Source organism: Fundulus heteroclitus, chromosome 23, assembly GCF_011125445.2.
Source record: "Fundulus heteroclitus isolate FHET01 chromosome 23, MU-UCD_Fhet_4.1, whole genome shotgun sequence".
NCBI lineage: Eukaryota > Metazoa > Chordata > Actinopteri > Cyprinodontiformes > Fundulidae > Fundulus > Fundulus heteroclitus.
This window is the reverse complement of record NC_046383.1, coordinates 407,371-430,646: the sequence shown is the minus strand read 5'-3', so window position 1 is coordinate 430,646 and position 23,276 is coordinate 407,371. Positions and strand designations below refer to the sequence as shown.

General features: G+C 36.2%; 1 protein-coding gene across 1 annotated transcript; it reads right to left on the bottom strand.

Annotated features, from left to right (window-relative positions):
• Window positions 1–165: 165 nt before the first annotated feature.
• Window positions 166–22,400, bottom strand: LOC105925122. Its single transcript, XM_036127629.1, has 6 exons — window positions 22,358–22,400; window positions 21,910–22,248; window positions 21,473–21,829; window positions 21,221–21,352; window positions 470–507; window positions 166–382 (listed from the first exon to the last, which is right to left on the bottom strand). The coding sequence occupies exons 1-6, from the start codon at window positions 22,398–22,400 to the stop codon at window positions 266–268; spliced, it is 1,026 nt and encodes a 341-aa protein (XP_035983522.1). The 3' UTR covers window positions 166–265.
• Between the last annotated feature and the right edge of the window lie 876 nt (window positions 22,401–23,276).

The window sequence follows — 23,276 nt, the reverse complement described above, 5'->3', positions numbered from 1 at the left end:
TTTACTGATTAAAATTTTTATACACATGAAAATTAAAAAAAAAATACCTTTTAAAAACATCCGCTGTGCTAAGCAATGAGAAATGAAAAATTCCACACAGCTATATTTACAGTACTTAAAGTTTTTACCCTACATATATTTTCACATAGGCAAATTAAAATCTGGTCCAAATGCTATTTCAATGTCTTGAATAAAAAGAAGAAGAAAAAAACAACATTACCTAACATTTCCCAAATCAATGACATTTAGTGAATAATTTATTCCCTTATCCTCTGACACCACTGTAGATTGCCTCTGTTGTTTCTTTGTTTCTTCTCTCCATTCCGGCAGCTTTCCCTCTGGTGAATGTGGGCGCAGTGTAAATCAAGGAGACTCCATCTCTCTGAGGAAAAATTACATTTATGAAAGAGTTTGATGAAACGTCACAATGAAAGCTAAAAATAATGCTTAAACATCTATTGCATTTTACCTGATGAAGTTGCTGATCATCAGGGCCACTTACAGCATCTATTAAAGTTGCAAAAGAGATTTTAGAAAAAAATACGAAAAACAATTTTTATATGGTTTATATGCTGATGCACAAGTTACCATTGGAACAGTGACAGGTTTTCTTCCTAATGATGCAGGTGAGGATGAATATAACAACCACGCTCACAGTCAAAAGCGCACTTAACAGAATAAAAGCAATATTTGTCTTCTGAAAATCCCACTCGTTAGGTTCTAGAAAAAAAAATAAAACAATTATTATTTATTACAAAAAGTAAAATTGAAAAACTATTATGAATTCATCCAGATCGTCATTCTTTACATATATTTTAAACTTTTCATTTACCTTCTGTGTCAAGTTTTATTCCCTTGCTGTACATTATCATTCCACATGAGGCCACAGCACAGTAATAAGTCCCAACATCAGAAGAAGAGACATTCACTGAGAAGCTGTAGCTACACCTTTGTCCAGAATGATCCTCAGCATTGTTCTCACATTCATTGCCACGGTTCCCATGAGCATAAATTAAACTGGGAAGAGATTTACTTGATCCAGTTTGGAACCAGTACACCCTATGATCTGTTGAACAAGTTTCATCTTCAGAGTTAAAGAGGACTGAACACTGTAGAAAGACTGGTTCTCCGGGATGGACGCGATCTGGTAGAGGGTGTTGGATGATGGCAGTAATGTTTGGTTCTTTTCCTGTAAAACAGAAAAATGTAAAAACTGTAAAAAATATATTTATTATTTCTTCAATGAATAAATAATGTAAAAAAATATTTAGTTTACCTTTAATTCTTAAAAAGTCTCCTGTCATGAATGTCAGGTTGAGACGATGGACTTTAATACAGTAATAAAGGCCAGCATCACTTGGCTTAAATTTACTAATTTGCAAAACAAATGTTTCCGGTTCTTGTATTGCTTTAATATGGGTGATATGGGTTTCTTCATCATTATTAGCAAAATCAAAGGAATATGCTCCTCCAAGGAGTTCAGGCCATTTTCCAGGGATAAATCTGATCCAGAATAGGTTTGCATTAATCTCAGTCTTCAGGCGTGGACAGGTTAGGGTCACATCAGCTCCAACAGAAACAGTTTTTGTTTCTATTGTCAAACCATCTTTGCATCCTTAAAAAGGAAAAAAAAGTTAACTCAAACAATAAAACACAAATCTGAATATACCAAAGGGAAAATTCTTTGCAGAAGACCTTGAAATAAACTGAATTTATACACTTACGTCCAACTCCAACAGTCAGCAGAACATAAATAATGATCAGCATCTTCTCATTAATCAACATGAAGCTTCCTTTATGTGAGAACACATTGTCGTCAGCATCGTTCAACAATTCAATTTAATGTAACCATATAAAGAGGGCGGGGACAGATTTAAGATAATTTGATTGGCTATTTGTGACTTTGCCATTTTCTCTGCAACCACAGTGGAAATAATATCAACAAACTTTCCACCCTGAACACAAAACACAAACAACACACTTTGTTTTGTCTTTCACGCTGGGTTTTCGTCGCAAGCAGATGATGTATGAGTTGCGGTAATTTTGACACAACCTTCACCTGGATTTTGTCTTGAATTTAAAGAATTTGGATACTTTTTACCAGTGTGGTAAAGCTATAATTAATAAAACCTACTCCTTAAGAGGACCAAGTAATTATAGTATTACACACCTGATGTGATATATTTTTCACAGTTGTATGTATTTTGTATGTTATATAAAAACAAATGTACTTTTATTCTGTAGTTGTATTTTTTTCACTATACAATACAAGAGATGAGGTGCATTTTGTATCTTTTGTGACCTAGTAGATAATCATTGTTCAGGATGCTCATGCGCTAGTTGAGGTTGACTGTATCGGTAGATCTCTCAGGACGTCTCGTCTGTCCTGCGGCAAACGTCTCCTTCTCCTTGTGCTGGAGAAGTTATTTGACTGATAACCAACAGAAATAGCCAGACCACCTTCTGAAAGCAGTATCTTAACGCCAACATTAACTAACATATATGAATTGGGCCTTCACTACTACGCTCACAATTTTCTTTCAGAAGCCAAACAATGCACTGGAGAATCCCTTAATCTTTTCCACCTATATGAAAAAGTAAAAGTGAGAAAGTCTTATTGATACAAGATGATTTTTTTTTTATCCAGACAATATGACACTTCATTTTAATTTCCATACTAACTTTCTATGTACCTTGAATTGTAAAATATTTGTTAAATTTCTGTCTGTAAACATTGGTATTTCCTGCATTTTGCTGTTTTACACCTGAGGAGAATGTCTCACAGAGGAGTAAACCTACACAGACTGGGGACATTGCTGCAGTGAATCTTAAATAGAAAAGCATTCCAAAAATAAACCACTGGTAACACTTTGTAATAAGGTACACAAAATTGTTACCAAACCACTTGTTATTAATGAAATACAATTCATACCACAGAAAGTTATGTAGTCTTGCACTAAAATTAGTTTTTTCTGGATAGCTTTTTGGATGATTTTCACTTTGCATTGCACAAGACAATTGTCTGCAGTGAACTGTGTTCCTACATTGGGTGGTGCCCTGTGGTTATTACATAAGGAGGAAATTCTCTCTACAGCAGGCTTCACTCTGGCCAGCTGTTGACTTAACTCCCTCAAATGCTTCTCCAAATTACAATGTGACAATCACCATACTGGTGATAGTGTTAATCAGAACACTTAGTCAAAACAGTCCATTTACTTTATTTCACAACATAAAACATCCTGTATCAGTTTGTCTTACAGCAGAGCTGGAAACGACTGCTTGGAGACACTGTTGTCTGATGAAGAGGATGCTCAGGGTTGTCCATATTGTTCTTAATTTTATGAAGAATCCTTCTTTGCAAAGTCATCTGTAGAGGTTTCTTTAAGGCTCACTAGAACAGAGCCTGCTTTCTTTATAGGCTTGTTGAGCTTCTTTAAGTCAGTTGCTCTGGTACTGCTACCCAAACTGATGATGGTAGAGGAGATGGCACTCTCAACAACAGACTTATAGAAGATCTGTAACTTCTTGCCGTAAGCCCTGAAGGACCTAAGCTTGCTCAGGAAGTACAGTTTGCTCTGTCCCTTCTTGTAGACAGCTTCACAGTTACATCTCCAGGCCAGTCTGTTGTCCAGGTAAACACCAAGGTATTTATACACTTCAACAACCTCCTCTTCTTCTCTCAGTATGGTAATACTATTGGTAGTATTCCTGTTTCTTCTGAAATCTACCATCATTAGAATTAAGGAGTGTTTACCTGTAAGCAACTGCAGTAAGTAATTTGTTTGACTTTTATAAATGTAAATATAGATCCTCACCTTTGTAGCAACACCTGGCAAAGATATAAAACAAAACGCAGGCCAACATTTTCTGGTGTGAATGGCACAATGTGGTTGCAGTTGTACTGTTTGTTTACACAATGCCAAATGTTATGTCTTAAAATGGCCCAGTTTAAAAATGGTTTCAGAGTGTAAAGGTTGGACAACATCTGGCTTTCTGTTGTTGTGTAAACAAGTAAAATTAACTTTTCTTTCAGGGAAGCTCTGGTTCATGAGCAGCATGACAGAGATTGGCTGAAATCAATGCACAAGCACAACAATAGTAGCCTCGTGAGACCATCCTGATCTTGCGAGCTTTCAAGGTTTCACTCGCAGATCAGTCTGGCTACTTTCCGTTAAAGAAAATTTGGAGCCGTTCACCAAACAAACGTCCAATCAGCGTTGGCTTTGAGGCGGGTTGAAGTGTGACGCAACGAGAAGCGCGACAGTTCAGTCTAAAGAACATGGCGGCTTCAGCCGATGAAACTAGCGTTAGCGTGGCTATCGAGCAAGTTTTATCGGAATTACAGAGTGTTTCTTTGCTGAGCTAACGAGCCTTTACCTGCAGCAGCAAGAGTAGCTTGGCTTGTGGTTGTGTTTTGAATTCACTGTTGTGAATCTGATTGGTTTATTTGGCCCGTCTATCACCAACATAGGCCAATCAGCTAACCAGTATTTTCACCCCTTCCCAAAATTACTTCAACGGAAAGTTTCCAGATGGATATGCGGAGCAAATCCATCTGGCGGAGTCAGGTAACAACAATAGGGCTGCCTCAAATCATAAAACCCACAGAAGAAAAAAATGCAGATTGCAGAGTACTGCTTTGGCTTTCTGACTCTTTTGAATACAACCACAGCTAGGCAAAGACATAATTCAAAGTTACCTGAAGCAATAGTTGAACCTCATCTTTTATTATTAGGAAATATTTATTCTCGGCAATCTTGAAAGATTATTAGTTGTGACGGCTTTTAGACAGTATGCATGCACACTGCTCTCAAGTCTAAAACGATGCGTCATGTTTTGTTATTGAACCTGAACACAACCACAACAGAGTAAAGTTTTAACAGTTTATTGAAGTTTGTGGATAGTGGAGGAAGGAACCAAGAGTCTGTGCTGAGCTGAAGCAGGAGGATGGTGAAGGCAGGAACTGGCAAGCGGGACGGAACCAGAGCATGGAGGCAGCAGAACCAGAAGCACAGCAGAATGGAGACTTGGAACCGGGTTGGACTCACAGCACGACAGAATGGAGACTTGGAACCAGGCTACAGCAGACTGGCGGAGAATGGAGGAACTTCGGACTGGACGAGACTGGATGAGGTGAGCAGCAGAAACAAAGGTAAACAGGAAAACAGAACGAACCGACGAGGAACGACAGAATGCAGTGAGCTTAAATAGTGAGGCTGACAGGTGTGCTGAATACTGGCTAATTAGTAGCTGACAGGTGTGGAGGATTACTGAACCCGAGACTGGAGCTTTATGGAAGGTGGAAAGTGTCTGAGTCTGTGCATGGTGCAGCAGACAGGCTGAATCATGACACGATGAGCATAAAATACACATATTTTCAGTTCCTGTGAATGACCTGTTCAATGCACTGTCTATTCAGAGCCCAGTTTAAGCTTTGCCTTCTGCTGAGCTTTTTTTAGCATTGTTCACAGCTTGGTGGGCATCTGTAGCTCCCAGAGTCAGCAGAGTAAGGCCTATCCAGCCATCCATGTTTTCTGGATGTTTAATTAGTGTATTTTGAGAATATAGCTTTAATTCTCCATCAAATAACACTGACACATTGACTTGTTATGCAATACTCTGTCACTATCTCTCATTTTCTTTTCAGCAGCAACAGCATTGTTTCTTTTTGTTAATTATGTCTTGATTTTTTCCAAATGGTGTCATTAAAGATTTCTAATTCGAGTGAAGAGCAATGCACACTTTAAGGTTTCCTATTTCCTGCCATTGCCATGATGAATCGTGTTACCTGCGTTCCATTGATGAGGGCTTCTTTCATGCTCAAGCTCGAGCTTAAATCAGAGTTGATTGGATGCTGAGTTTAGTTACCTGATTGATATCGCCTGTTCTAAAACAGGTGATATAGAGCTTTTCAGAGTAGTTGCTTTCTACTCAGTGTAGGTAGACTGTTCTTTGTGAAACTGGGCCCTGATTTGCTCTGAGTAAACAACTTCAGAAGTTGGTGAAAGGGCGGGAAGTGGCCTATCATATCTCTTGACTTACAGAGTATCCGCTGCTACCCTGCTCATGTTTCTGTGTTTTTTCATTATGTCAGAGCAGTATGTCCAGCAAGAAAAAAATTCATTTGAGTAGATTTTGTGATGATCAGAGGAAAAGGACCCAGAATTCAGCCAGACCAGCAGAGGTTTCTTTTAAAAAACGCTCTTTAATCACCAACTCAAAAACAGGGGAAAAATCCAAACAGACTGTTGAACAAAAAGATGGCACAAAAAAATAAACAGATGAGCAGAGCAGACAAAGCAGGAACAGACAGGACGAGTGGCTCAGGTTTCTGGAGAAACAGGGGTCAAAAATCCAAAAAGCAAACCAACATACCGAATTTGCAGGAGGAGACTCACCCATACTCAACAGGACAACCTGGCACTGATGTCTGGTCTCAGCAGTTTATATGGTGAAACCGGTGAGAGGTGATTGCAGCAGGGGTGGAGTTAGGCAGGTGTGCAGAGTAAGTAATTAGACCAGACATCAGTGCTGAGGCTCAAAACAGGAACAGATCACAAATTCAAAACCTAAACTAAGAAGCATCTGAAGACATAACTAAAACAGTAAGCACGAACCTAAACAAGAATCCAGACTAGACAGAACTCAAAACAGCCAGATAATAAAAGACAGGAAAGAGAAGGAAAACTAAAACTAACATAAACCATAACAGAACTCAGAATATTACAGATTTTTCATTTTGGGAGTGTAACATATATTGTTTTGCAACACCAAAGACTTGCTTTGGGGTTTTTACTAATCCTGCATCTGTTTTTTATTTATCTTTTTGTATCATGCTGAGCTAAAAAAAATACAATGTAATAATAAATGCTCCTGCAGTACTAGACAATCAGATGTACACTACCAGGTCACTTACAGAGATTGTCAGAACTATAAATTAAAAGTAAAGGAAGCAAAGAATTCAAGAACCACTCCTAATAAATTAATAAGTAACAAAAACACACTACGAGGGAAGTGTAATGATACATGAATGAGAGGTGATGAGCTGGACATAGTTGTGGAGGAAAATGAGGCATGAAGCAAGACTGGCCTAGGTTTACAAAAGTAAAATTAAATACAACAAAAAGTGATAAAAAATAAAAAACACACAACACAGTAGCTATGTAAAAAACAATGGTATTTGACAAGTCTTTATCTCTGTCTGCTTCACAGATAATTAATGAGAGAAACCACAACTGGAACTAATAAGGACATTAGCAAAAGTTAACGTTAACCGACAACTGTCACCCGTTTTCAGACAAAAGACCCCCCCCCCCCGCACACACGCACACACACACACACGCACACACACACACACACACACACACACACACACACACACACACACACACACACACACACACACACACAGCACTTGACAAACATGGCCAGCAATGCCTGTTTTTGGGGATAATTGTTTTGGTTTAGGATAAATGATTTTAAAATGTAACACATGTATTAAACTCAGGTGAAACATTTGAGAATATTCTATCTCTCTGTGCCCAGTGACGTCTTCTTCTGTTTTTGGCATGATGATGACATCAATGACAAAGTTGTGACACATGTACATGCATTATAAGCCAATCTGCCTGCTGCGTCTTGTGAACATAGTTAGCAGATTTAAAGTTATTGAAACCCAGTATAGTGGAAACTAACTGGTCTGCTAACACTTTCCCAACTTAAGGAGACTATTAACTGCCGAACAAAATTTTGTTTCACTATTAGATGTTTGCGGATTAGCGGGACTACACCCAACACTGCCTGTGCCCATTAACTGCAATAGTTATTCCATTATTCACATTAAGCTCATTAATAACAAACATTACAAATGCCATCTATATTGCATCAGTTAAATAAGAAACATGTTTATTAACTCTGGTATTGCAGCAAAAATAGACAGTTTTAAATGCTTAGCAAAAACATGGGGACATGGTTGATTATTTATTTGCAGCAAAACTGGTTGTTGGAGATACATTTAACTATGTTAGGATGCCTGTTTACTTCCTCTTAAATGGTGCTACATTTACAAGAAAAATGTATTCGCAGTTTGAGCAGTGGAGATGGGTGTGGCCATGACAACCTGACCTAATCCTAAGTATTGAGTGTTAATATTTATCTAAGTTCAATAAAGAAGCTTTTGGACTCCCAAATCAATCAGGTGGTTTACATTTTTATTCACATTAGAGAACGTTTAAAATACTAAATATAATGAAAGAAGTGAAGTTACAAGGTTTCATTAACATTTAGGCTGTGACAGACTCAAAACGTCAGTGTTTAATAGTTTGCACTACAGCATTCAAGACAACATGACAGTGCTTTCAGTTTTTCTTTACTAATAATATGTTTAAATTATTTTTAGTATAGCTGTGTGAAAAACATATGACAGATTAACATATGTCTTTATGAGTATAACAATTTTCAATCATGTACCTCAGTCTTCAAATGTTCAAAAAACCTTCAAAGAATTGTACCACATTTCTTGAGCTTAGTGCATCAACAGTATGCACACCCTGCATCAAATCTTCTCAAACATTGAAGTAAGATAAATTAGCATATCTGGAGTTTCTGTGACGAGTTTGCAGACTCTACCTGCAATCTCAAAATTAGTAAAAAATAGAGAATATGTCAAATAGTGAATCTAAATTGGTAGCATCTGTTAATGCTACTGTAATTTATTCTTCTGTACCAAGAATGCATGAGAATCCATTTTTTACCACTCTGGCTTCAACCGTTTGTGTCCGAACCAAAAACGGTTTGGGCCAATCACGTGGTGGTATTGTGGTTTAAAGCGGGACATAATGGTGCGACAAAAGCAAGAGCTGCCGACCCCACAGCCGAACCAATATAAACATGGCAGCGCAGGATGACACACGCATAAGCACTGCTATCACATCTGTCTTGTCAGAATCCACAATTTCATCTTTGAAAGAACAACAGCAAGAAGTACCTTGACTAGCTTAGCTTCTTGTTTTTTCACATTACGGTGCTGCTTTTTCACTTGACACCGTGATTTGCTAAAACCAGCCTTTGGTAGGCGGGCACTTTGTGTCGCTTTGCCCCAATCAGCTTGGAAAGTTCTGCTCCTTAACCAATGGAATCAGTTGCAGATTGATAATGTGCAGAACGGAGAGTGCTACACATTATTGATATGGCTGGCCAGGTTGCTGTCTTTAATACTTACAAGAAAAATCTCTGTTTTGACTGTTGGATAGACTTGATGGTTGAATTAAAAAAAAACCACTCAAAGCTGATACATTTATTAAAATTGAGGTAAAATATAGAATTTTTATGCTAACTAAAAAGCAAAAACTAAACAAATCAACTCAAGTTTCAAAAAATAACGGAATGGTTAGTTTTATTTTTTATGAATTTGCTAAGTTGCAATATACACATAACCAGATTCATTGGGTGTATGGCCTGTATTCGGACACAAAAGTCGTAACAGCAGCATAGATCTTCTTTGTTTGTGTGTTTGCCATATTTTTTCCACCACAGTCAGCATTCATTACTGTGAAGACAGCAGCAGTGTAAACATTCACTTGCCAATTTTTGCATGCCGCACTGTTTGCATGCAGGACTGTTGAAGCTGAAAGGGGAAAGAAGAGAAAAATAGAGATCAGAATAAAAAAAATTATATTAGATTTTTTTTTGTAGAAAAAAAATGCTTAACTTAGATTACCGTTGCCATCGCTTTTCTTGACAATATAAAAAAGGCCAATTAAAAAGCTGAACAAGATTACACCCAAACCAAAACAGATGAAAATGTTTGCTTTCTGCGACCAGGTTTCTGGAATGAAATCTATAGAAAGAAAAATAAGAAATAAATTCAACACTATATTTATAATATAAATTTTAAAAGTAGTATTATGTGTCAGTTATAGTAAAACTTTCTTTTCAGGTTGGATAAATAATTTAGTTATAAAGCTTGGGGAAGAAATAAACAATGTTGTTCAGATAGTCCTATTTAACCCCATCTGTTTTATTTGATGGATCAAACATAGAAAAATAGTATGCTCCGTAGGTATTTAAACAAGATGATTCAAACCTCTGATGTACAGGAACACAATTATTACTGGGTCATCTTTTATATCTAATCTAAAATGCTATTTTAAATTTATGAGAAACTAAGAAGATTAATGTATTTATTATGCCGTACAACCAGTTTAGGCAGCAATGGCTTCATGCACTGTGTGACCTTATTGTTCACTGAAAAGCATGTTAAAGCATTACTTTCCTTGCAGACACCGAATCTGTTTCTTTACCTGTTCAGCCAAGATTTCTGCACAAATACTCTCGCTATTTACTGTATCAGCATATTTGAAGCAAAGAATTTTAATCATCATTACTTCTAGCTTCTACGACTTACCTTTGATATGCCGTTTTGCTCCGTTTCCAAATAATATCTGTCCACATGCAGCCACAGCACAGTAATAAGTCCCATCATCAGAGGTCTCAGAGAAGTTGTAGAAACATTTCTCTGTCGAGGGAACCTCTGGACTTTTCTCACATTCATCTCCACTGCTTCCTTGTAGATAAAGTAAACTGGGATGAGAATGATCAGATCCAGCTTTGAACCAGTACACCTGGTTATCTGCAGGACAAGTTTTCCTGTCAGAACCAGAGAGAACCGAACACTGTAGAGTCTCTGGGTTTTCTGAATGAGCTGGATCAAACGGAGGCTTCTTAACGACAACAGTTACGTCTGATTCCAATCCTGGAAAAAAACATGTTTTACTCACAGAACCAGAAGAAAATGACTGAATTAAGAATATGAGATTGTAAATAGCTCACTGATGCTTTTACCTTTTATTTGTAGAAAAGTTCCATTCATAAATATGAAGTCAAGCTGTCTGACTTTGATACAGTAGTAAAGTCCAGTATCATTTTGCTGAGCTTCATTAATATGTAGAAGAAATTCTCCTGGCTCTTGTTTTGTCTGAATGCGAGGAATCTTGGAAACATCATCATACTTAAAGTTAAATGTTGCTCCAAGAAATTCAGGCCAGTTTCCAGAAATAAGGCGGATCCAGTACAAAGTTTCTTTGTAGAGAGGAGAGGTCTTGCGAGGACATGTCAGGGTAACATTTTGTCCCACAGTCATGGTCTTCACCTCAAACTTAAATTCTTCTGTGCAGTCTGAAAAACAAAAACAAAATGATTAGTTGGACAATCAATGTTGTGCAGGCAGCTGAAAAAATCGTGCTAAAATAATAATCAACATCACAATCTTTGTTGCACCAAAACAGGTGTAGTTGGTGCAAGGTTCACTCATACTTACACCCAACACTGATCATAAGCAGAAAATAGACAATCAGCTGCATTTTGTCATTACTCCTCTTCAGACTGCACATAGAGTACAGCAGATTATAGGATGGGTCAACCTAATATAATTATGTTAAGTGGGAGGGAACAATTTCATGTAACCTGATTGGCCATTGACAGTGATTGTGATCTATGTAATCTTGTCATATATATTTTCTTACCTATACGCATCTCAGCAAATCCTTTTATATTTGCTTCCCAGTAGGATTAACTCAAAACAGCTCTCTTTGACAACAGAAAACTCAATTGAATGTCAAAATACACAGTGGGGATACATCAATGAAGATGGTTTATATTGCAACAGAAGATACAACTTAATCTATAAATCCACACATGCCTACAAACTGGTTCTCAAACATGTACCTGGTAAAATATAGAGTTAGGCCTGCATGCTGCAGCTTAGCAAAAAGAGAGCTGACTGTAACGAAATTTCGTTCTGTACGCACTCTGTGCATACAAAATGACAAATAAAGTTGTCTAAGTCTAAGGCTAGTGTGGAGGTGATGCCAATTGAACCTCCATTGTTGAAATATACAGTAAAACTTGATAACTCAGAGCAGTGGACCTCAATTCCAGTCCTCGAGGGCCGGTGTCCTGCAGCTTTTAGATGTGTCCCTGATACAACACATTTGTGTCAACTGGCTGAATTACCTCCTCATTATGCAATCAGGTTCTCTAGAGTCCTGCTAATAACCTGATTATTTGATTCAGGTGTGTTGAAGCAGAGTAACAAATTAAATTTGCTGGACACTGGCTTGCGAGGACCAGAATTGAGGACCACTGACATAGAGCACCAATTCTGTTTCCAGTGCTCATCTAAAGTAGGATCAGAATTTTAGATTCATAACTTCTCATCCTGCTTTTTTTTTATTTGGGTATTTATCAATTTTACCAGAACACTGACTTTGCTTTGATGCGGATGACAAAACATCTTTACAAAAATGTAAATGCAATAAAAAAGCAGTTGCTATGGTGAGATTTTAAAGTGAAGGACCCTGATTGGTTGTAGGGCACCAGGAGTGCCCTTATTTAATTTTATGTATGCTCAAGTATTAATTAAGCTGTAATTATTGAGCTAAGTCACGTTAAGGTGTTTAATAACTCAATAAAGGCTATTCAACAACACTCATAACAACCAATGTTAACAATGAACAGGTTAGTGCAGACCCACACAAAGTATTGTACAAAGAACAGAACCATAAAAGTATGGTCAACTAAATTGAAAATAGAATAAAATACAGTATGTGTATGATAAAATGTAATCAATAAAATAATAGTGGAAATAAAGCTTAAACTCAAAGTGGATGACATTTCAGCAAATTTAGCTAAGAAACGGCCAAATCGAAGACACTAACTTAGCAAAATATATATATTTTCTCCCTGTCTGCCCTGTAATCAATCAGATCATGATCACCTGTGTCTCCTCATTTAGCCTCATGCCACTCACCTGTGTTCCCCATTATTTCAGCTCCAGTTTGTCATTGTTTCTTTGTTGGTTCCTCTGTTGCGCTACCTCCATTTTCCTGCTCCATGCTTTTGGTTCACATCCTACCTTTCTTGTTTTTTGTTGCAAGTTCGTTTATTTCATTCATTAAACCCTTCATCCTCTATTCTGTCTGCAACTTGGTCAATGCAAAAAAAAAATCCTTCAAACATAGCCACAATTGACAAGGGAAACAGCTATATTTCTAGACCTCTATGCTGCAGCGTGTGGCTTCGGAACCATAATCAGGAAGTGGAAATGATATTATTTTACAATAAATTTGGCAACAACATAACTCATAAGGCTTCTAAGAAATAGTTGTTATGCACATCACCCAAAAAACACCATGACAAAAGGGAAACTTCCAGGTCGGGATATAGTGGTGAGGGTTATCTTACAATAGTACTGGAATAATTCATATAACTAACGAAGGGTGATTGGAGAAATGTATTCAAACATGTTTTATTAAAAAAAAAAATCTAAATTTTATACAACTGTGGATGTTCATGCATTCTTTCTTGGGGAAAGAAAGTAAAACTTCTAGAGGGGCCAAGTCAGTCAGCTGACTCCAAATAAAAATCTAGAAATCTAAAAGAGCTGAAGGCAAGAATTAAAAGAATTGACTCCCTGAACCTTATCAGAACCAATATTTGGACACAGTGTGAAATAACAGGTGAAAATCAAACCTGAATATAACAAATGACAAATTTCCCCATTTCAAATTCCATCTTCAACAAAAATACTTTTACCTGAAAGTATTTCATACATTTATGCAATGTCAGTTACCTATAGCCGGTGTCATTCCAATAGTTTATCCAAATCTCTCTCTCTCTCTCTCTCTCTCTCTCTCTCTCTCTCTCTCTCTCTCTCTCTCTCTCTCTCTCTCTCTCTCTCTCTCTCTCTCTCTCTCTCTCTATCTATCTATCTATCTATCTATCTATCTATCTATGTGTATAGTTGATGATATCTTGTTTTAATTCCATGTTAAAAGAAAAGGTCAATACTTTCTCTATAAGTTATTTTAACCACTGTGCATACGGTGAATAGTTGGTTTCTCTTTGGAAAATCTTAACTTTATTGTTAACAGACACAGAAATGTCTGTTTATCTGCTAAACCTAGGACCTAGGACACAGAGCAAAAGATACCCTGTTCAGGATGAACCCAAACTGTTCCCTATTAAATCATTTTATCTTGAAAATGAATGGACCGTGATGAAAATTTTGAGTCATCAGATGTTTAAAAGTGGTTTTCACATCTAACATGAACTGTAATGTAAAATAAACCATTCATTTTGGTTTTAAGTTTATTTAAAGCAAGCACAAAACAACTTAATCCAAAGCACAAAACAATAATCTAAAAAGTCCTGTACTGTCCCTCTGTTTATACATACATGTATTTATTATATTTAAAAGCTAATACACAACTCTGCCGCATGGTCTGGACTACAATCTGTTTGACATTTGCCTGTACATTAAGGACACATTAGCACAACAAAAACATTGTCAAGCTGAATGCAGTGAGAACTAAAAAGCTCCACCTTCTAAAGAAAGCTCCTCCTGCTGTGCCTGTCACTTCAGTAGGTGGAGCACAGAGCTGGGGAGGTGCTTGTGGGGACACCTTCTATCTTCTGCACTTCAGGAAACATTGTCAGTGAAATGTATAACTCTTTAGCGTTTGAAAAGTAGATAAAAGCTCTAGAATAAGGCCAGGACTGGTATCTAAAACTTAGTTTAAAGACATTCTTTCAGTTAAAAAACTGAAAGAATGTCTTTAAACTAAGTTTTAAAGTAAAGACATAAAAAAGACAATATTAACAATGTGTTTGTTTTCTAAGAACGGTTGCCTATGGCTGCAGTGCAAATTTACTCCAGAGCCAGAGGTTTTTAATTTTAAAACATCACTGTCAATGATTCATTTAAAAAGCAAAACCTAGACAGTTTTGCATTCATTTGCACAAAATGCATTTCACATTTAAATGAACAGTAATATATATAGTATATACATAATCTTTTTGTATTTAGTGTTTTATTGCCTGTTTTACATTTGCTTTATGTTCATATACCAGCTTGAACCCTAGTTCTAAATCAATCATAAAATGGTGCAAGGAAATGTAAGCACTGCTGTGGTTGTGGTTTGTGAGTGTTAAAACAAAGAGGTTTTCTTTCCTATCCAAACTGCAGCTTCACTACAAAAAACTGCTCATTTTTTGCTTCCTTAACGTATACAAGAAATACAAGCAAACTTGACTGATTAACAAGAGAAATAAGCACACTTTGGTATGTGCACAATTATGCTCTCATAAAATATTTCAAATGTTTCAGTGGTGCTGAACGTTTCACTGCTACTTTGTTTAAAAAAAAGCATTTCCTGATGTGTTTTATACTTTTTTTCTCACCTCATTTCCTGTTTAAACTAAGCGTGTGATGCACGTTGTCACAGCAAACAACTTTTGTGGTTGGTCAAATGCCTGAAAACATGCCGCTACAATTCTGGTCTGTCAGAAAAGCTGAAAGAAACATGTCAAAGAGGGTTTATAAGATGATGAATTCTATAGTCTGCAATATCTATATAACAAATTGGTTACATTTTGGAGAAAGCAATAATGAAAAACATTTTGGAAATGATTTTTTATTTTTATTTTTTTACATATAACACCAATAGAAGCAAAGAATTGCGATTGTGATTTGTTTAAGAAGCCATTTAAATGCATTCCTGTTCCTGCTGTGAATGCTACAGATTTTTAGGTTTCACTATCATTGATAATTATGTTCTGTCACAATAAATATACAGTAAAGTTGCTTATCTTTTAAAACCACAAATAAAAAGAATATAAAAATTGCACCAGAACTCTAGTTCTCTTCAAATGTAGATTTCTAATATTATATAACAAGGATTAATTTGTTCTACCACATCTCTTTAAAATGGCACTGTTTCGACTTTTATTCTTTGCTTTTTAGTTTTATAGAAACAATAAAGATGAAGCAAACATGTAAATTCAAAAGCTCCGCCCCATAACTGATGGTCCGCCTATTTTTCCAGTCCGTCCCTTTAGCAGGAGGGGCATGAGGTGGAGAGCTAGGGAGGTGTTTGTGGTCACACCAATGACCTAAAAGTAGCTCTGTCAGTTTCAGAAATGCAATCACATGGAGGTGTTGGAAATTCTCATCTGAAAATTATAGCTAAAAGTTTCAAGCAAATTCATTTAAACCCCAGAGAAGATGATTTTATGAACGCCTGCCAGGACTGTGAACTGGATGGTCACTGGAACTCAGAGAAGGGTTTGATGTGACAACACTGCTGGTTTTACAGAATGGAAAATGTACAAATAAAGATAAACAAATTAGTTAAAACAAATAAATTAAAGTACTTTGCCTTAGATGTTTTGCAACAAAACAACCTCAAAAGGAATATACTAAATCTAGCATCACAGTCTCTTACTCTTAAAAGGAACATTGAAAATACAAAAATAAAATGAAGAGAGTGACAGGAAAAGTGTTTTCTAATGATCATTAAATAAAGACTATTTGGTCAAATTGAAATTTAGTTGTACTATTTCAAAGTCAAAGAAAAAAATGCTTTATTTAAAAGATTGTGTCTTTTATGTATGTGCATAAAGCCTTATGAAGCCTCCAATTGTAAAGTAGAGTGTGCTTAACACGAATACTTGATGAAAATTAAAGCCTTGCTGTGGCGATTCAACAAAGGTGTGGCAATAAAAGGCTATTCACATTTAATTATTGTATAAAACTCATGATTTCACTTTTAGCTGACCTGATTCAACCTCCTTAAGTCTATTGTAGCCCTCAGAGTTTATATCCGGTTGTTGCTCTTAGAGAGGTCTGTTCTGAGTAAACACCTTCTGCAGTTGACCAAAGGGTGGAGAAACAGTCAACCACAGCTTCTGTCACTGGGGCTGTGTATTGTACCGCTTATTGTTCTTGTAACAGATAAGCCTCCTAAAGCTACACTAATATGTATTTTATTTAATTTAACCACTGTTTTTTCTTTAAGGATATTTTTGTTTATTTTTACTATTAACTTAAAATACTCGCTTTTATTATCTGTGGAAAGATATGATGGACAAAGAAATGTCTGCTGGCTGGAACTACTAGCAAAAATCAAAAGGAGATTAAAAAAAAAATGTCTCCTTTTGATGTAGGGAAAAGTCAACATGTCAAAATGATCTAAAATCAGACATAGCTGGGTAAGAAAGCAGTGCAAGTAAAAATAAATAAATAATATATGCTGAGTGGTGACTGGGAGAAAAGATGCTGACAGTCAAAAGGTTGAGCAGGTCAATTTTCTTTTTTTAGTTTAACAAACTTCTTAAATAATTTGAATAATATTTAAAATAATGTAATTCTGTATAAAAGAACAATATAAATTAGTGATTAAGAACATAAATTAAGACAGCATGAACCCTATGTACAGAAAAAAAGAATCAGCTTACTGACGTCTTTTCTTGCTTGACAAAGTTGCCCCCTGCAGGCCACCAACAGGTTTTCAGAGTATCTGCCTTGATACAAAGTGCTTTTCAGACTCTGGCATCTTACTTAAATCATTTTTATGAATGTAGCATCACTGTTGGGGTGTCAAAATGCTAAGTAGAAGAGTTTTTGGTTGGAATGTAGTCACTTTAGCAAGTTGAAACAAATACATACAATTTAGACATTTAACTGAATCATTCTAGATGACACCAGCCTAAATCCAGCACAGGGACATATAAAAAGGGGAATATATGGATCATAAAGATAAACAGAAATTTCACTTATAGAAAGAAAATACTTCTAAATATTGTATGCTGTTGTTGGGCCTCCAATAGCTGATGAGGAGGCTGCCTCATTTCTGTCTGTCTGTCTGGCTAGCTATACACACACTTGTGTACGTATGAGTGTGTATTCATTGCAGCGTCAACCCCAAAATGGAGCCTGGTGCGTGTGTACTCACTGGAACAGGAAGAAGCATAGTGGCTGAAGTTAGTAGTAAAATGTGAATGCTGACTCAGAATAGGCTGGTTGTAGGTTACAGAAAATTACTTGTTCACCCAGCAAGACACGAGGTGGAGATTTACTCTAATAAGCATGATCACCTGGGCTGCAGTTCAAGTTAAAAGGCATGGCAAAGATAGTCAGTACAAACCATCTCTGTGAGCTTGTTTTTTATATAGATATTTTTATTGAGTTTCAAAAGGGTACAAAACACATTCTAATGTGCTACAAAGTTGGCTTGTAAAAGCCAATGATTATTGTAACAGCCAGTTATAAACTGGAAGTAAATGGCACCTGCTCACCAGAAGTCTGTGGTATGAAAGCTTCAGGGAAACAGCAAAAAAAAACAACAACAAAAAAACAAAAAAAAAAAACAGGTACATGAGTAAAACAAAACAAAAAAAATAATTTACTCAATCGCTCCCATCCCACATTGCCAAGACAGCGTCATCAAACTACCACATCCAGGTCCACATTATGCAAAATTTCATGCAGCTAAGCTGTAGCAGGTTTAAACTATCAGAGAGGTGGAAATATTCTCAACAAGGGCCCCCAAATGTTTCAGAAGATTGTTTAAAACATGATTTTTTTCTAGACTTAGAGAAGACATAACATCTTGCAGCCACTGTTAGTGAGATGGAGGGGAAGCATCTTTCCATTTGAGTAGGATTGAATGATGCGTCTAGAGAAAGGCAAAGGTTAAGAATGTTTTCCAGCAATACTTGGCTTTACCCTCAAGGAACCCAAATAGGCCATTGGATTTGGTTCCAGTTTAATATTGAAAATACAGGACAGTGGGCCAAAAATTTACTTCCAGTAGTTGCTCAAATGTGAGCATGAAAAGAATATATGGTTGAGAAAGGCCACTGTAAGATTACATGTTGCACATAGTGGGCTGACTGTAGGCTATATAATACATAGATAGTTTGGTCTTCAAAATATGGGCCTGGTGTACCACCTTAAACTGCATTAACTGGTGACAAGCACAAAATAAAGATGTGTTAGCCACAACAAAGACAGAAACCCAGGTCTTGTCAGATATGGAGACCCCTTTGTCCTCCTCCTCTTGAATTTATCCACCAAGGGTTTTTTTAAGATCCAACATATGTTGTACAATCTAGAGATAATGGATTCTGTGACAAAATTTTGTCAATTATTTCTGTCTCTTTGGTAGCTGAAAATTTGAACAGTTGTGATGCGAAAAAGTGCCTTATCTCAAGATGATGAAATAAATCAAAATTTAAAAGGCCAAATTTGTCTTTCAACTGTGCAAATGAAGCCATGGTATCATCAATAAGTAGATATTTAAAGTGGACAGTATCACCCCAGTGCCACAGCTGGAATCTTGAATAAATAATAGCTGGTTTAAGAAGGTGATTTTTGGCAAAAATACTCCAAATGGAAAAAAAACTCCCAATGCCAAACTGCCTCCTAAATTGAGCCCATATCTTCAGTGAATGTTTAATCACAGGGTTGTTAACTGATGTAATAGAACGCAAAGGCCAAGCTGAGCCAGCAAAGGCCAAACGAGAGAAAGTATTATGTAGGCAAAGCTATAGTGCAACCCAATCAGGACAGTCAGGGTGGTTATAGTAAAAATGCACAAGACTTCTCAGGTTGGACGCCCAATAATAGAAATATGACCAGTGACCAGTGTGATAGCAACTGCTTTTTTTGGTTTTCTTTGAATAGATCTTTATACTTTTTAGTAATTGTAAATCCCAGATAAATTCAATTGGGTTAGAGACACAGAGTAGAAGGCCATCTCCATAAAGGGAGACCATATGATGCACATTTTGTCTCCATATACCAGATATATCTTTACAGCTAAAGAGTGCTATGGTCAGGGTTTCTATTGCCTGATCAAAGAGCATGGGAATCAAAGGGCATCCCTGGCCAGTGCTACGATACAAACTGAAAGGACCCAATATTTAAGAATTAAGGTGAATCATTGCAGGGGTCTTGGAGTAACTTGATCATTTTGGTAAAATGTTTGAACCGCTTCCATAGAATTTAAAATGAACAAATGTGTTTTTTAGAATCGCCCCATTTGACTAACGTTTAAAAAAATCAAGTATATAACAGTGGTCTTTTTTGACATGTAAGGAATTAAGACTTTGGAGCCACAGGAGTGATTCACTTTGAGTGAGTAAAATTTAAAAAAGGTAATTTACATAGATGAGAAATTAAGTACATTAATTTGACTCATTGTAAACATAGCTTCTCTGAACAACTTCTTTTCTTACAAAATCAGCAGAAATTCAGATTGTTTTTTTCTAAATATCAATAAATTTGTCATTTTTTTTAGGAAATGTCTTTTTTACCGGTCCTGAACATGTTTCTCATCATCCTTCACTTTAACCATTAAATAAAAACTGACACCAAGTAAAATGACTGTAAACCCTTCTGTTTGATTCACAATAATTTCCATTCAATCAAAACTATCAAAGGCAGGGAACTGCTGCAACATATCCCATATAATTTTAATTTGTTATTACTTTGAAAATGTCATTATCTTGGGCCAACTGAAAGCCGGCAACAACTAAAGACCCTAAAAATGACCTTGATAAACATTTCATACAATTCCATCAAGACCAAAAAGTTTTTATTTAAACAGAAGTCTCATCATTAAATCCCATTAATCTTACATAGTTTTCTTGTAGTTACTATGTAAGTTGGCTGCTTTGGTTTATTTTTATGTAGATTTATTTTAATAAAAAAAAGGTCACTTTATATTTACATCACACACCTTTTCAAAATGGAATTACTGATTCACTATGCAGCAGTTAGAGTTACTGTTTTTATTGATTCAAATTTATACAGACGTTTTTCTAGACAGAACTGTAAAAAAATACCTTTTGAAAAGGTTTGTTTGTGCTCAGTAATGAAAGAAATAAAAATATGTAGCTGCATTTACAGAGGACGTAGTTGTTTATCTAAATACATTTCTACATGCGCAAAGTAAAACCTGCCTCAAATCCTACTTGAATGTTTTGAACAAAAGGCCGAAAAAACTAAACTGCCTAACATTTCCAACAACAGAATTTAATGAATTAATAATCATTCCCTTATCCTCTGACACCACTGTAGATTGCCTCTGGTGTTACTTTGTTTCTTCTCGCCGTTCCTGCAGCTTTCCCTCTGGTGAATGTGGGCGCAGTGTAAATCAAGGATTCTCCATCTCTCTGAGGAAAAATTACATTTATGAAAGGGTTTGGTGAAAAGTCACACATTAAAAGATTAAAAACGATGCTTAAGCATCTGTTGCATTTTACCTGATGAAGTTGCTGATCATCATGGCCGCTTACACGATCTGTTAAATTTGAAAAGAGATTTTAAAAGTGAAAAACAATTTTTATATGGTTGATATACTGATGCATGAGTTACCATTGGAACAGTGACAGGTTTTCTTCCTGACGATGTAGGTGAGGATGAATATAACAACCACACTCGCAGTCAAAACAGCACATAACAGAATAAAAGCAATATTTGTCTTCTGCAAATCCCACGCGTTAGGTTCTGGAAAAAAACAATAATATTAAATGTTTATTATAAAAAGTAAAACTAAAAGATTGTATTATGAATTCATCCAGATACTACGTCCTCATTCTTCACATATATTTAATACGTTTAATTTACCTTCTGTGTCCAGTTTTATTCCCTTGCTGTACATTATCACTCCACATGAGGCTACAGCACAGTAATAAGTCCCAACATCAGAAGAAGAGACATTCACTGAGAAGCTGTAGATACACCTTTGTCCAGAATGATCCTCAGTACTGTTCTCACATTCATTTCCATGGTTCCCATGAGCATAAATGAAACTGGGAAGAGATTTGCTTGATCCAGTTTGGAACCAGTACACCCTATGATCTGTTGAACAAGTTTCATCTTCAGAGTTAAAGAGGACTGAACACTGTAGAGAGACTGGATCTCCTGGATGGACTTGACCTGGTAGAGGGTGTTGGATGATGGCAGTAATGTTTGGTTCTTTTTCTGTAAAACAGAAATTACTGTAAAAATGTTATTTATTATTTCTTCAATGAATAAGTAATTTGAAAAAATATTTTCTTTACCTTTAATTCTTAAAAACTCTCCTGTCATGAATGTCAGGTTGAGACGATGGACTTTTATACAGTAATAAAGGCCAGCATCACTTGGCTTAACTTTGCTAATATGCAGAACAAAGGTTCCAAGTTCTTGCATTGCACTAATACGGTTGATGCGGGTCTCTTCATCATTATTCTCAATATCAAAGGAAAATGTTCTTCCCAGGAATTCAGGCCATTTTCCAGGGATAAATCTGATCCAGAATAATTTTGCATTATTTTCAGACTTCAGGCGTGGACAGGTTAGGTTCACATCAGCTCCAGCAGAAACAGTTTTTGTTTCTATTGTCAAACCATCTTTGCATCCTTAAAAAGAAAAAGAAAATAACTCAAGCAATGAAAGACTAATCAAAATATTACAAAGGGAAAAATTATGTGTAGAAGATTTAGAAATAAACTGAATTTATACACTTACGTCCAACTCCAACAGTCAGCAGAACATAAAAAATGATCAGCATCTTTTCATTAATCAGTTAGTTTCCTTTATGTGAGATCACATTGTTATCAGCATCGTTCAACGATTCAATTTAATGTAACCTTATAAAGGGGGTGGTGACAGATTTAAGACAATTTGATTGGCTATTTGTGACTTTGCCATTTTTCTCTGCAACCACAATGGAAATAATATCAACAAACTTTCCAGCCTAAACACAAACAACACACTTTGTTTTGTCTTTCACGCTGGGTTTCTGTCGCTAACAGAGAATGTATGAGTTGCTGTGATCTTGACACGGCTTTCATCAAGATTTTGTGTTGATTTCAGAGAATCTGGATAATCTTTACAGTGTGGTAAAGCTGTGATTAATATGACCTATTCCTTTGAAAGAGTTATTCTAGAAGTACATAATTAGGTGATGTAATTTTTCCACCCTTTTATATGTCTATAAAAGTAAGTGTATTTTTATACTGTAGTTGTACATTTTTTTTCAGTATACAATATAAGAGACGTGGTACATTTTGACTTTTTTGTATGACCTTGTAGATATTTTAACATAGTCATGCATACTGTATTGAGTTTTACTGAATTAGTAGACCTCTGAGGACATCTCCTCTTTCCACCAGCAGAAGTCTCTTTATCAGTGGGTTGGAGATGTAAATAGATAGGTTACTTTCATAAAAATAGCTAGACCACCTTCTGAAAGCAATATCTTAACACAAACATTAATGAACTGATGTGATTTTGGCCTGCAAAACCATGCATATCATTTTCTTTGAGAAGCCAACGACTGCACTGGGGAATTTCAGAAAATCCCATCTACAAACAAAGTAGCAGGAACATCTTATTGATTCTGATCCTGTTGATCTTTTTTTTATCCATCCCAGTTTTTGCATAT

Excerpts from the sequence above, each read along its gene's own strand:
- LOC105925122 (XM_036127629.1), bottom strand. The coding sequence starts at position 22,400 with ATGCTGATCATTTTTTATGTTCTGCTGACTGTTGGAGTTGGAC. Across the intron at positions 21,830-21,909 it reads AGAGTTTTTAAGAATTAAAG|AAAAAGAACCAAACATTACT; the intron begins GTAAAGAAAATA and ends TCTGTTTTACAG. Across the intron at positions 508-21,220 it reads AACCTGTCACTGTTCCAATG|ATGCTGTAAGTGGCCCTGAT; the intron begins GTAACTCATGCA and ends CAACTTTAATAG.